This window comes from Marmota marmota, unplaced genomic scaffold (assembly GCF_001458135.2).
Source record: "Marmota marmota marmota unplaced genomic scaffold, marMar, whole genome shotgun sequence".
In the NCBI taxonomy this organism is placed as follows: Eukaryota; Metazoa; Chordata; class Mammalia; order Rodentia; family Sciuridae; genus Marmota; species Marmota marmota.
The window spans coordinates 16636962-16651160 of record NW_026000242.1 but is presented as its reverse complement, the minus strand read 5'-3'; the positions used below and the strand labels follow the sequence as shown (position 1 = coordinate 16651160).

General features: G+C 32.9%; 1 protein-coding gene across 1 annotated transcript in view; it reads right to left on the bottom strand.

Moving 5' to 3' along the window:
• The window catches only part of Gucy1a2 (guanylate cyclase 1 soluble subunit alpha 2), a gene marked incomplete at its 5' end in the record, with an annotated part of 260928 nt that overhangs the window by 65888 nt on the left and 180841 nt on the right, over window positions 1-14199 (bottom strand). The window contains one exon of the mRNA XM_015489685.2: window positions 1645-2130. Within this exon, the coding sequence (XP_015345171.2) occupies window positions 1645-2130 (486 nt within the window). The remainder of the gene's footprint in view (window positions 1-1644; window positions 2131-14199) is intronic.

The following is a 14199-nucleotide window of genomic DNA, read 5'->3' as shown; positions in this document are numbered from 1 at the left end:
TCCATTTTGCAAGTTAAAAGGTGCTGATAATTATTTATGACTACATAAAATTGCCCATAATTTAATAACATACAGGACAATTTTAATGTCATGTGATATTTCCACAGATCTTCTTTTTCTGAGGTTTCCCAGCTAATCTCAAAGGAAGGAACATTTGATGTCTGTGTAAGGTAATTATAGTTTTAAACTCTGACATTGTTGTGGTACCCTCAGAAGTCACATTTGTTCATCTCAAAACCTAACCTATACTTTTATTTAAACCAGGGATTCCCAAGATTTTTCAAAAGTGGATCTATTTGTCCATGTACATTCCTCATTTAATTGTAGAAATTTAGGACTAGAAAATACCTGTTTTAGCTAAAAGAAGCTAACGCTGAAAGTCAGTGACTTTGAAGGAAAAGATTGGTGATTGCAGAAATTGATATAATAATGTCCAAATCTGGAGGAAGGAAAGTGTTGGCAAATCCAAGCTAATTTCCCCTCTCTTCTAGAAATGACAGGGCATTACACTGATAGATACACTCTAGTATCTTGTTGGCTTAGAATCAGACAGTTGGCTATATACTTGGCAATACCTCTATTATAAATGGTATAATAATAAACTATAAAGAAGTTAAAAACTACTTATAGTAATTCTTATTGTGTATAAAAAGGCAAAACCCTCATATAGTCTCCACTTTGACTATTTACCATTCAGAAGAGACTTAACTGAAATAACTGAACACTGGTTCTATGTTTTACAAAATGCAATGAGAGAGGACTCCTTTCTCCAGAAGATATACCTTGATGAAACATCTTCTGGAACATAATAAGAAACTAATAAAATAAAACAGATGATTCTTTCCAAATCTGCTTATGTGAAAATCAAACTACAAAAATAAACAGCTTGTCTAGTTGGACTGTTTATATTAGTATTTGTTACCCTTCCTATAAAAAAGCCCTCTACTCTGAAACTGTGTGATCCATATAAAATTCCATTTAAAAGTTGTAGAGTTATTCATTGCTGGTTAAATTACTCAAGATGTTGCTATGCTTCTAACAAGAAATAAACTAAGAAATTTGCCAAATCAAATCAATAAATGGTTATCGGTTCCCATTATGAAAGTTTTTGCATTATGTAGCTTCAAAAATTAATCTACCAAAAGGCAATCATTTGGGCAGTAACTAGGATATTTACATGTATTCTTTTAGAATTAAAGGAGTTTCACTTAATTGATTAACCATGGTTTCACTGATAATGCAATGCACATTTTAATATGCTTTGCTATTTCCTTGTAACTGTCAACATAAGATTCTTAGTTAATATCATAATTTCATTCTTTAACCAAGAATAATTATGTAGTTCAAATTTGTCTAGAATTACAAGTTTAATTTTTTTAAAATAACAATGAATTTAGAGAACTAGCTATACAGAATTCTTACTGAGCAATATCAGGATTTACAGTTACTTATATCAATAGTATAAGTTGACTTATAATGAAAGTTTACTTATAAAGCATAAAAACCTGTATTCTGTATTAAGGCTTCTAGTTAAAGAGATATAGATAAATTATTCTTAAGTTCAAGTAAAAAATGCATTTTGAAACTTACGATGACAATTTGCTTTTAAATAATATGTATATTTAAGTAACTAAAATCCATTACCTTATAAATATCCAAAAATCCACACTGGTGGTCAAATCTAGTGTACAGTTCATTCAGCATGCTGATCACCTGCATGGGGGTACACTGGGCACATATGGCTGTGAAGCCTACAATGTCCGAAAAGAGCATGGTGACATCATCAAACTTTCTGGCTTGCACTTGCTGCCCTTGCCACAACTGCTGGGCCACATCGCCAGGGAAAATAGAATACAGAAGATCCACTGTCTTCTTTTTCTCTTCTTCCAGGGCCTGGTGAGTTCTTTCCAAAGTTGCCTTTAATTTGTCCATCCTCTTCTTCAAGCCATCTTGGGCTTTTGCCTGCTCGCCAACCAAAATGACATCTCGGGTGGCATCATGGATAGGGATATCTGAGAGATGCAGGCCCCGGCCCATGAGTTCATCCAACTTGTCCACACATGGGGAGCCCAGAAATAAAATGGAATTTGATTCTGGCACATGGATCATTTGACCTTTTACTTCCATCACCTGTGAAATTAACATGGAATTTTGATGAATATTTTTCCTTCATATGATGTTGAAAAAAGCTTTATTATTTGATGAGTAGGATGAACAAGAAATAAAACATTTCAAATTCAAATTGCAACTTACAAATTCAGATTCATCTTGCCAACTACTCCCTTGAGGGTCCTCATAATAAGGGCTTTTAGCTATTAGTTTTTTTAAACCTCAGAGTAGTCATGTGACATACTCTTTTCATTTTAAAGAATGAAATATGACTGGTGATTGTCAAAGTTACTAGAAACAATATACTAATTTATGAAGAAAAAAATTATGTGTACAGTTTTATGTAATAAAGGCCAGAGAAATTTTTGGTCCTGGTTCTTTATCTGGTTGATGGGGAACACTGCCTACCTGATACACGAATGATGCAAACTATTGTTTTCTAAAATATGAGCTATAAACTGAATCAGAACTAAATTAACATAATATCTCTGCTATCTACTAGATTTATTTTCAAAAGGGATATAATAACACCTATGCCACAAGATTGTTCTGGAAAATAAGTGATATATTACAATTAAAGCATTGGGCACTGTGACTGGAACACAGTTTGTGTTCAACAAAAATGGATTTCTTCAGTTTGGTTTTGATTTAAGAAATCTGCACATTTAAATCACACAAATTGTTAAGTAGTAAATAGTGGGAGAATTATTTATAGCATTTTTTGCTGGATAGCAGCATTAATTTAAGGTTTAGTTTTGGAAAAGGTTAATAGAAACACCCCAATTTGCCAAGATTTTCCCATTGCACTGACCTTATGCTATCAGATGAGGAAGAACTGTGTTGTCTGGAATGTTAATTTCCATTTTACTAAACTCACCCAATAACAAATTATTAAAAAATTGATGGTGATACAACTGACATATTTACATTCTAAACCTTGCCAGAAATCCTATACTGAAGGGCCTGAGGCTATCTGAAACAATTGTTCAATGACAAGAATTGTTTATGGAGAAAAGCTAATATTATGAAGTATTATTTTAAGTAAACATATTAACATAGCAAATGGAGAGTAAAACTTAAAATTGCAAAATGTGCAGAACCAAAAGCTGAGTTGCTCATACTGACATTACAAAGTGGTCAGTAATGAGGGTGAACAAATTGTTTGAGTTCAGAAATCAATTTTTTACAGTGTATTGATACACAAAGTATATCTATCATGTAATAGCACAGTTAACTATAAAAGATTAGTGAGAATCATTCACTTGCAGCATCGGGTATGATTCTTTAAGAATTTATTTTTCATAAGATGGCACTGAATTTTTTCAAGTGCCTTTTCTGTATGTATTTAGATGATCATATGGCTTTGATCCTTCATTTGTTAATGTAGGATATTACATTCACTGATTGCCTCTGTGAAGCTTCCCATATCCTTGCATCCCAGGGATCAATCTCACTTGATCACAGAATATAATCCTTTCAATGTGTTGTTAATTTGGTTTGCTGGTATTTTGTTGAAGATCTTGTCTAACAATGAATAATTTCAAAAATACCCTTTTATATAATCCATTGTCAAAGAGAAATTGTCAAAGGAAATTTCAAAATCTAATATGGAATGAAAAAAAAAGGCTGTATAACATTAAAATAAACAACATACAACAGTGTTGAGAGATAAATTTGTCACTCTGAAATGCTTTATTTCAAAAAAAAGATCATTAGTCTATAATATAAACTCCTACATCAAGAAAAATAAGAGAAAAATAATCCAAAGCTAAAAGAAAAATGGAAGTAATAAGCATAAGTATGTTGGTTAATGACATTGAAATCAGGGCGGGGGATGGAGGGGGATAAAGAAAATGAACAAAAAAATTCAAAAACATCAGCAAATCTAATAAGACTGATAAAATAATAAGTGAGAAAACAAATCACCAGCATCAGGAACAAAACAGAATAGCATTATAAATAATAGAGCATCAAAAGAATAATTGAGGTACATTTTGGACAACTGTACCCTACAAAATATTTTTGACAATTTACCCTGACAATTTAGAAGAAATGAATCAATCCTGTGAAAACTACAAACTACCCAAACTCAACCAAGATGAAGTGGATAATCAGAAAAATTTTAATCATAAAGACACTAAATCTATGGAGACTATCATGCTAAGTGAAATAAGCCAATCCGCTAAAACTAAAGGCCAAGAATGTTCTCTCTCATATGCAGATGCTAACACACAATAAGGCAGTGGGAAGAACAGAAATTCATTGGATTAAGCCAGGCGAGATGGCAGAGGCCTGTAATCCCAGTGGCTCAGGAGGCTGAGACAAGAAGATCCAGAGTTCAAAGCCAGCCTCAGCAAAAGCGAGACAATAAGCAATTCAGTGAGACCCTGTCTCTAAATAAAAGAAAAAATAGACTGGGGATGTGGCTCAGTAGTCAAGTGCCCCTGAGTTTAATCCCTGCTACAAAAAAAGAAAAAAGAAGAAGAAGAGGAGGAGGAGGAGGAGGAGGAGGAGAAGGAGGAGGAGGAAGAGGAGGAGGAAGTTGTTCATTGGATTAGACAAAGGGGAATGAAGGGAAGGGAGGAGGAATGGGAATAGGAAAGACAGTAGAATAAACTTAATATAACTTTCCTATGTTCATATATGAATACACCATCAATTAAATCCCACATTATGTACAACCACAAGAATGGGATCCTAATCAGAGTAAATTATATTCCATGTATATATAATATATCAAAACACACTCTACTTTCGTGTATAATTTAAAAAAAGACACTGGATTTATAATCCAGACATATCTTGAAAAAGAATTTTCAGGACTAGTTGATCCTCCTGGAAAATTCAGCCATATATTTGCAGAAGTATTAATACAAAATTTACATAATTACTTCCAGAAAATAAAAGAGAAGGACACACTTAAATGAGGTGTATCTCCACACTTTCCAAAAAAAAATCCATCAGCTCATTGACAGAAGAAATTATTTATTTGCCCTTGCATATCTATAATCTAGCTAGTATGTGATGATCCACATGTAATGAGAGGCATGTTTAACCAGAACTACACAATCCCAATATGTAGTTTCTTCAAACTGTATAGGTAAATGTCATCTATATGCAAAGACTTATCTTTCTGTAAAGTACATTATTTAAGCCTTGAGTGTTATGCTTACCTAAAACTATTTGAACTGGGACCTCCACTCAAAATAGTTTCTGTAAGTTTAACAATGTTTTCCATGTGATAGACTTGTTAAATTGCTCAGTTAATAATGCAGAAGACAACACGAACAAGTCAAGGATGCCCACCCTTGCCTATTTTATTCAACATAGTGGTAACTACAGTAATTAGGCATGTCAAAGAAATAAAAGGCATCCTAATAAGAAAGGAAGGAGATAAATTGTTCTTATTTGTAGACAACATGATACTAAGATTGTACTTGGATATCTATGGGGATTAATTGCAGGACCCTGCTCAGATACGAAAATCCACAGATGCTCTACTTCCTAAAGCAAAATATGAGCATATAACCTACACATATCCTTGCATATATTTTAAATCATCTCTAGACTACTTATATTACCTAATACAGGATAAATGTCCTGTAAATAAATAGTAAATTATACTCCATGTATACATGGAGTATACACTGTACTTTTGGGGGAGATAATGATAAGAAAAAGAGACATGTTAAGTAAAGATCAAAATTATTTATTTAAATATTTTTTACTTCCAATTGTTTAAATTTTCCAATGTAGAACCTGAGGATATTTTATATAGAAACCCCTAAAAACTCAACCAAAAACTGTCAGAACTAATGAGCAAATTCAGTAAAGTTGCAGAACACAAATTAAATATACAAAATTATTAGCATTTCTATACACTAACAGCAAACTATCCAAAAAGTAAATTTAAAAAACCACTCCATTTAAAATAGCATCAAAAAGAAAAATACATGTAAATGAAAAAAAATACATGTAAATGTAACTAAGGAGGCAAAAGACATATACACTGAAATGAAAGAAATTGAAAACATACATTAAGTAAAAGCTGGCTATGTTCATGGATGTGAAAAATTAATATTTTTAAATGTCCACACTACTCAAATGGTTTGCAAATTAAATGTAATCCCTATCAAAATTCAATAGCATTTTCCATAGAAATAAAAAATAAGTAAATAAATAAATAAATAGAATTGAACCACAAAAGATCCCAATAACCAAAACATTCTTGAACAAAGAACAATGTTGGTGGCATCACATCTTACTTCAAAAAATACACTCCAAAAGCTATATTAACCAAAACAGAGTGGTACTGGCATATAAACAAAGAAACCATTAGGACTGAATAAAGAACCTGGGGAAAAAACTTCACATATTTATAGTAAATTGGTCTTTGACAAAGGTGCCAAGAACACACAATAAGAAAAGATCAGTCCCTTTAATAAATGGTTTTGGGAAAACTAGATATCCTAAATGCAGAAGAACTTAATTAGACCCTTATCTCATGCCATATAAAAATCAACTCAAAATGGATTACAGAATGAAGAGATCACCTGAAGAAAGGGACAAAATATTTGCAAAACATTCATAGGATAAAGGGTTAATATCTAAAATATATAAGAAGTTCAACTTAAGAATAAAACAAAAACAAAGAAATAAAAAAATCCCTATTAAATATGCAAACAGCCCAAACAAACACATCTCAAAAGAAAACATACAAATGACCAAGAGGTATAGTCATACATCTCAATGTTTCTATCAACAAAGGAGCACAATACAATAGCAGTCCCATAAAATCAGACCTCCTAGTGACATCACAGCCATCTCAGTGTAAGTGTAGTCTATGATGTTCACAGCAAGGAAATCACTTAATGATATATTCCTCAGAATATATCAACGAAGGAGTTGATGCATGACTAAGTAGGAAAAACTGCTCAATGTCACTAAACATTAGGGAAATGTAAATCAAAACCAATAAGGCTGAAAATAGAAGGGAGATAAGTGCAGTACAGGAAAGGAGGGAGGATGGGGAAAGGAAAGAAATGTGGAATGAGATTGACCAAATTATGCCATGTATAAATATGAATATACCATAGTGAATTTCACATTTATATACATCTATAAAGCACCATTTAGAAAAATAATAAATAAATAGAAGGAAGACAGTAGAGTATAGGAAGGGGAATAGAAGGAGGAAGGAAAGAAGGGAAAGAGGAAGCACTAAAGACTAAAATGGAGCAAGCAAATTATATTCCATGCATGTATGATTGTGTCACAATGAACCCCATTACTATGTATAACTTTAATGCACCGATGAAACAAATTTTTTAATAAAATAAAAATAGTTGTTTTTTAAAATAGTCTCTTTAAATGGCAATTATCCAAAAGATGAAAGATTATAAATGTTGATAAGGATGTGAAGAAAAGGGAACCTTTGCACACTACTTGGGGAATGGAAATTAATACAGTCACAGTATGGAGGCTCCTCAAAAACCAAAAAATAAAACTACCCTATGACCCAGCAATGTACTACTGGGTATATATCTAAAGGAAATAAATCGGTATGTTAAGCAAATACCTGCACCCCATGTTCACTGTAGCTATTCACAACAGCCAAAATATGAACTCAAATGTCATTCAAGATATGAACTGATGTTTGTGGTGTGTATACACAATGGCATGTGCCATATAAACAGAATGGGATGCCAACAGCCTTCTAAAAGAAGGAAATCCTCTCACTTATGAGATCATAAATGAACCTGAAGGACATGGAAATGAAATCTGGCACAAGAAGACAAACACCAAATAACCGCATGATCTCCCCTGTATGTGGAGTGCAAAATAGTCAAACCCAGGGAGAAAAGTAGTGATTACCCCAGGCTAGGGGAAGGGAGGACTGGGGAGATGTTGATCAAATGAGACAAAACTTCAGCTGGGAGACATAAATAAAAAATAATAATAATATAAGAGAGCTCTTATTTTCCTTTCTTGCTTATTTACTTTTATCATTCAGTTTGTATGTTTGTGTTTTGGTTCTTAGAATATAATTATCCAAAGATATCAGATGTTGTAAAACAAAATCTATTTCCTCCACACAGCTACTAACTTTTAAAAATATCATTCTAATATCTGCACTTATAATAGCTATTCATTGGTTTTATAAATATTTACTTAATATACACACCTGTCAACATTATTCTATGCAGGAATTAAATCAGAACATCTTCCCCTTTTTACTGAAGTGAACAGAAGAAAAATGTGAGGATATTACCATGAGATTAACTATGACACTATAAATTCAATAGATTGAAATTTTGCCTTCATTGAGATGAGATAAAATAAAATTCTTAATATTTATTGATGAAATTAACACCCCCAAACTCCCCCAAATAAAAAATATAACTCTTTAGATACTTTATCTTTCTATGCCTTCCTTATTTCATCATGTGTTTGTATTTAGCTTCATTTCTATTTTAATCTCAGAAACTCATTCTAAAAATGAATTTGAATTCTGCTTTAATAGATAAACCAGTGAACCATATAACCAAGATGATTTAATGTTCCATGATTAGATGCCAGTTTTCTTTTTAAATCATAGCAAGATTTATATAATCTGAAAAGGAAATAGGTTTGTGCTTTGTAGTTGAAAGAAGCACATCAATAAATGTTTTGGCTTTCTTTTGCGCACATTTTCCAAATGTGAAATGCTTATGTTTGTTTTTAGATTCTTTATTCATTTTTATTTAACAAGCACTAAATTTTACACTATGTGGGGGATATTAAATTGATATGCAGTTTTTAATACCTTACTTATACAGATTGCCACTTTCCCAAAGGGTGTAAATTATTTTATTTTCCAGCTTAGACACAAAATCAGCCACCCACATGTTCTAAAAGGCAGAGCTGAATGTCTTCTTGTTTTACTAGCTGCAGTTAGCCAGAATCTCCAGTGTGTTTTTGTCACCACACAGCCATTTGTACACCTGATGGAGGATTTGGGCTGTACTTCTATATATCTAGTTTATAAAATTATATGTCAACCAGAAACACTATTAAATATTCTACACTGACAAGAAATTCTATGCTTTCCTCAAAGAAACACAATAGTGATTCCGTACAAAGCACATAAGAATGAATGAAGCCTCCTCATGGATAAGGAGGCTTTGATCCATATGCATAAATGAGAAAATGGGGCATGGAGAGGATAAAGTGCATGGATCACAAGACAAGTTGGTAAAAAGGCAAAGACTGGAACTCACACCTTACAACATGCATAACCCCACTGCACCATCTTCTGTATCAGAAAATGTTTTAAATAGAATCAAGAGTGGGATGTGAGATTTGGTGGTGATACAAAGCTAGGACATGAACAAGTCCATCAATAGCCTATAACTGTATTAAACACAGGTGAATCACAAAACTATTTCAATCAGATTTGTTTTAACAATTTTATGAATGATTTTCCTCCATAATTGTGAAAATACTGGAGATGTGAAGGGGTCTCTTACACTTCTCAATGGCACTACTGCATTTTATAAGAATTATTTTGTTAGCTAAATTGGGGATTTGAGTTCTCTGGGCATATCCTTAATGTTTGCCAAAGATCTGCCTCCCAAAAAGTTTGCAACTCCGTGATAATCCGTTGGAATTTTATGTCATGTTAGAAATACAATCTAGATTACTATAATTGGGGAACTAAAACCAGAGAGGGTTGAGTGAGTTGACAGAGATCACACAGCTGAGAAGCTAGGGAGCCCTCTCTGGGGTAAACTGCCTGTCTCAGTGTCCTATTCAAACACAGTGTGGAAGGATGAGTGAGACCTTTGAAACTAAATGTGATCCAAGTTTAAAACTTAGTAACTACCACTTACTGAGTAACTTCCCAGATCATATGGCCTCACAGGATCTTAGCAATACTGGGATACTAGCAATACTTGTCTACGATACTGAGATAATGATAATTCTGACATAATAGCATTAGGATAAAATTTAAGTGTGATAATACATATTAAAGCATAGCCCAGTACACACACACACACACACACACACACACACACACACACACATGCACTGAGTAACTATTATCTATTATTATTGCTGTTGTTGCTGTTAAGCATTGACAAACATAATGATTATTTAGCTGATAAAAGAGAGATACTAAAAATAGGAATTGATATGGAATTGTGTTGAAAAATTCATAATAATATATTTTATGAAGCTATCCTAATAGGCATGGGATATGGATTAAAATACATCTTTTATTAATTGTAGAATTTTTAGTAACAGTGAAAATCTAGGGAAAAAACTGTTTATAGATTAGATTTCTGCTTAATTCCATCAATTAAACAAGTTTCAGAAACCATACAGGATGTCATATAAATTATATGATGATGAAGGTTGACTGCATTGGCAAAATGTCTCAGACAGACATCATCAGAATTTGTTTTTCTAGGGGTTCCTGTGAACATGAACAATGTGGAAAAAACTCCTTGACAAGATGTTTCAACTAAAGATAGGTCCCATGGGGGCTGGCTATGATAGTAAATAGCACATGAGTTATTGGAATACAGCAAATAAGGGTTCCAAAAAGGAGGGAGGAAAGTTAAAAAACTCAAAGGGAAAAGAGAACATAGTATATTAGGTCATTTATATAATGCCAGTTTTATTACAGCAGAGAGTAAAAGGGGATTAAAAAGGTCCAGTCAAGTTAAGGTTAGTTGAAGACAGATGTGACTATTAGAATGTGAATCTAGCCCATGTGATTTCTCCAGGTCTCTCTGATCTCTCCTCAGTAACCATGGAGACCACTTGTCAAAATAGGGAAGGATAGGAGTTTGGATCCCACAGTCTCTATTATGTCAGGTCTGCTTAGGAGAGATAACTAACGTTCCTCAGAACTGTGAAATGAGCCAAGAAATACATATTGCCTGTGCTGAAGGCCTGGGATATGAAGATTGTTACAGCAGCAAGCACATTCAACTTGACTAATACACCACGCAGGTCTTGATAAAGGATCATTTCCCCCGTATTAACAATATACACTTGAGAAAGGATCTATAAGCAACTCCCCCATGCTAGAACCTTGGTGGAAAGAATGCATCATGAATCTTTCCCAAATGAACCTGATTATATTCCCATTTTAAGCATCTGCACCCTAAGTTAATTAAAGGCAGAATCCTGAAATTAATTTACATTTCTGTAAATCTGAATCTAAAGATTTTCTTAAAGAACTAACATGTGATTGGTTTTATGCTCAAACATTAATTAGCATGAATTACCCTTTGATATCAATTTTTTACCCTTTTGAAATTAGGACAGATATCTTACATTCCAGATTGGAAGTCAAAGCCTTTCAAGTGTACTGTAAATAATGTAAAAGTTCCTTAGATCTGAATGTTCATAAATAGTGTATAGATTAATAAGTTGAGAGGATATTGAAGGGATAGTCTCCCTAAAAATGAAAATCTCTACAGCAAACTATGTATTAATGAGACTTTATTCTATTTTGATATTTATTTTAAATTTAAATTCATTCTGATTTAATTTTACAGTAACCTGGTACCTATTAACAGATCCAAGTATGTAGACTGAAAAAAGTTGAGTGATGTGTCCAAGCTCTGGCTTATAAAACATAGGTGTTCAATGTTGAGCATGACCACTGCCTACATATTTCACTATCACCAACAAAAAAAGTACTTTTAAAAACTGTTTATGTGTAAATGTTCTGTAGGAAACCGTCAGGAAAATCTCTTACAGGGGCCCCCAAATCTCTACCTTGATATTTAATATTTGTTTCAATGTTTTCCTTTTTATTGAGAAGGGATGGTATGACCAAACTATGGTGTCAGATCTTTAAAATGGGAATAATGAATGAATCTACATAACAGAATTATTATTTGGACATATTGGTTAATATTTACTTAAAATATTCCTTGATACATAATAAACTTTATATATTTATTAAATTAAATAAAAATTCCTGGTTTATAAGTAGATTATAAATAACTTTGGAGCCATTTGGCTTATCACCTACCCTTATCCTATATACCTTTAAGTTGGTTTTATTAGTGTGCTAGATCTGCTATAACAAGCTAGAGCTACTGTACTTTATACTACATATAAAGTAGCTTTAACAACAAAAATGTATTGCTTCTGAAGGCCATAACTCTGAAATCAAGGTTCTGACAGAGTCCTGTTCCCTCATAAAACCCCTCTCCTAGGTCCTGGTAGTTCCTTACCTTGTGGTAGCATAATTCTAAACATCCAATGGTATTTTCCCTATGTATATGTCTATTTTAGCATCTAAATTTTCCCCTATTTACAAGGACACTAATCATATTGGATTAGAGCCTACCCTAATGGCTTTATTTTAACTTGCTTACTTCTGCAAGTATCCTGTCTCCAATTAAGTTTACATTCTGATGTTCTAGGGGCTAACTCTCTGAAATATCTTTTGGTGGGGGATACTATTCGACCCATAACAATGACTCTTAAATGATCTGTTCTCTGACTATAGGAATGATCCTGCTGTGACATAACAGCCTAAAGTTCATTAATTTAGTTTTAATCAACAGTAAATCCATCCAATATTGCAACAACATGCATCATTCTTGATCCTACCCCCAAGACTTAACATTCCTTCTTAGCACTTACTATCTAGCACATTACTTTATTGCTTCTCCTTTTTAATGTCTATTTCACTATTGGGATGCAAGATTCATAAGCCTGGGGATTTTTGTCCATTTACTCTTTGCTGTTTGCTGCCATGTGGAATAGTACATGCCACACAGTAAGAATTCTATAAATATTAATGAAATAATAATAAATAATGATAATTTTACATAAATAATCTATGTGAAAATATTAAGTATAAATGGAAAGATTATTAACTAATGGGAGAAATGAACAAAAGACTTATCTTTTGTTTCACATCAGGTCTAGGATTTTTTAATGGATCAACTCTCTTTACCCTTCCTTTGAACACGCCCAACATTACAATAAAGAAAAGAGACTTTTAAAGAAAAGCTGTGCAGTAGTAGTCTCTTAGCAGTTAGTTCTTCTGCAAAAGAGGAATAACTTTTTCAGCTTTCTTAAGGTATAATTTGCAAATGAAAATTGATTATACTCACATTTCACTATGTGATATTTTGATATTAGTCAATATGCATTGTGAAATTATTTCCACAGTTGAAATTATTGACATATTCATCATTTCACATGATCACTTTATTTTTTTTTATTTATTTTTTTATTTTTTTATTGTTGGTTGTTCAGACGGCGTGTCTCTGATTTGATATCAAGCTCCTTGATCCATTTTGAATTAACTTTTGTGCATGGCGAGAGAAAGGGATTCAGTTTCATTTTGTTGCATATGGATTTCCAGTTTTCCCAGCATCATTTGTTGAAGATGCTATCCTTCCTCCATTGCATGCTTTTAGCCCCTTTATCAAATATAAGGTAGTTGTAGTTTTGTGGATTGGTTTCTGTGTCCTCTATTCTGTACCATTGGTCCACCCGCCTGTTTTGGTACCAGTACCATGCTGTTTTTGTTACTATTGCTCTGTAGTATAGTTTGAAGTCTGGTATCGCTATACCGCCTGATTCACACTTCCTGCTTAGCATTGTTTTTGCTATTCTGGGTCTTTTATTTTTCCATATGAATTTCATGATTGCTTTCTCTATTTCTACAAGAAATGCCGTTGGGATTTTGATTGGCATTGCATTAAACCTATAGAGAACTTTTGGTAATATTGCCATTTTGATGATGTTAGTTCTGCCAATCCATGAACAGGGTATATTTTTCCATCTTCCAAGATCTTCTTCTATTTCTCTCTTTAGGGTTCTGTAGTTTTCATTATACAAGTCTTTCACCTCTTTTGTTAGGTTGATTCCCAAGTATTTTATTTTTTTTTAAGATATTGTGAATGGAGTGGTTGTCCTCATTTCCATTTCAGAGGATTTGTCGCTGATATACAGGAATGCCTTTGATTTATGCGTGTTGATTTTATATCCTGCCACTTTGCTGAATTCATTTATTAGCTCTAATAGTTTCTTTGTAGAGCCTTTTGGGTCTGCTAGGTATAGAATCAT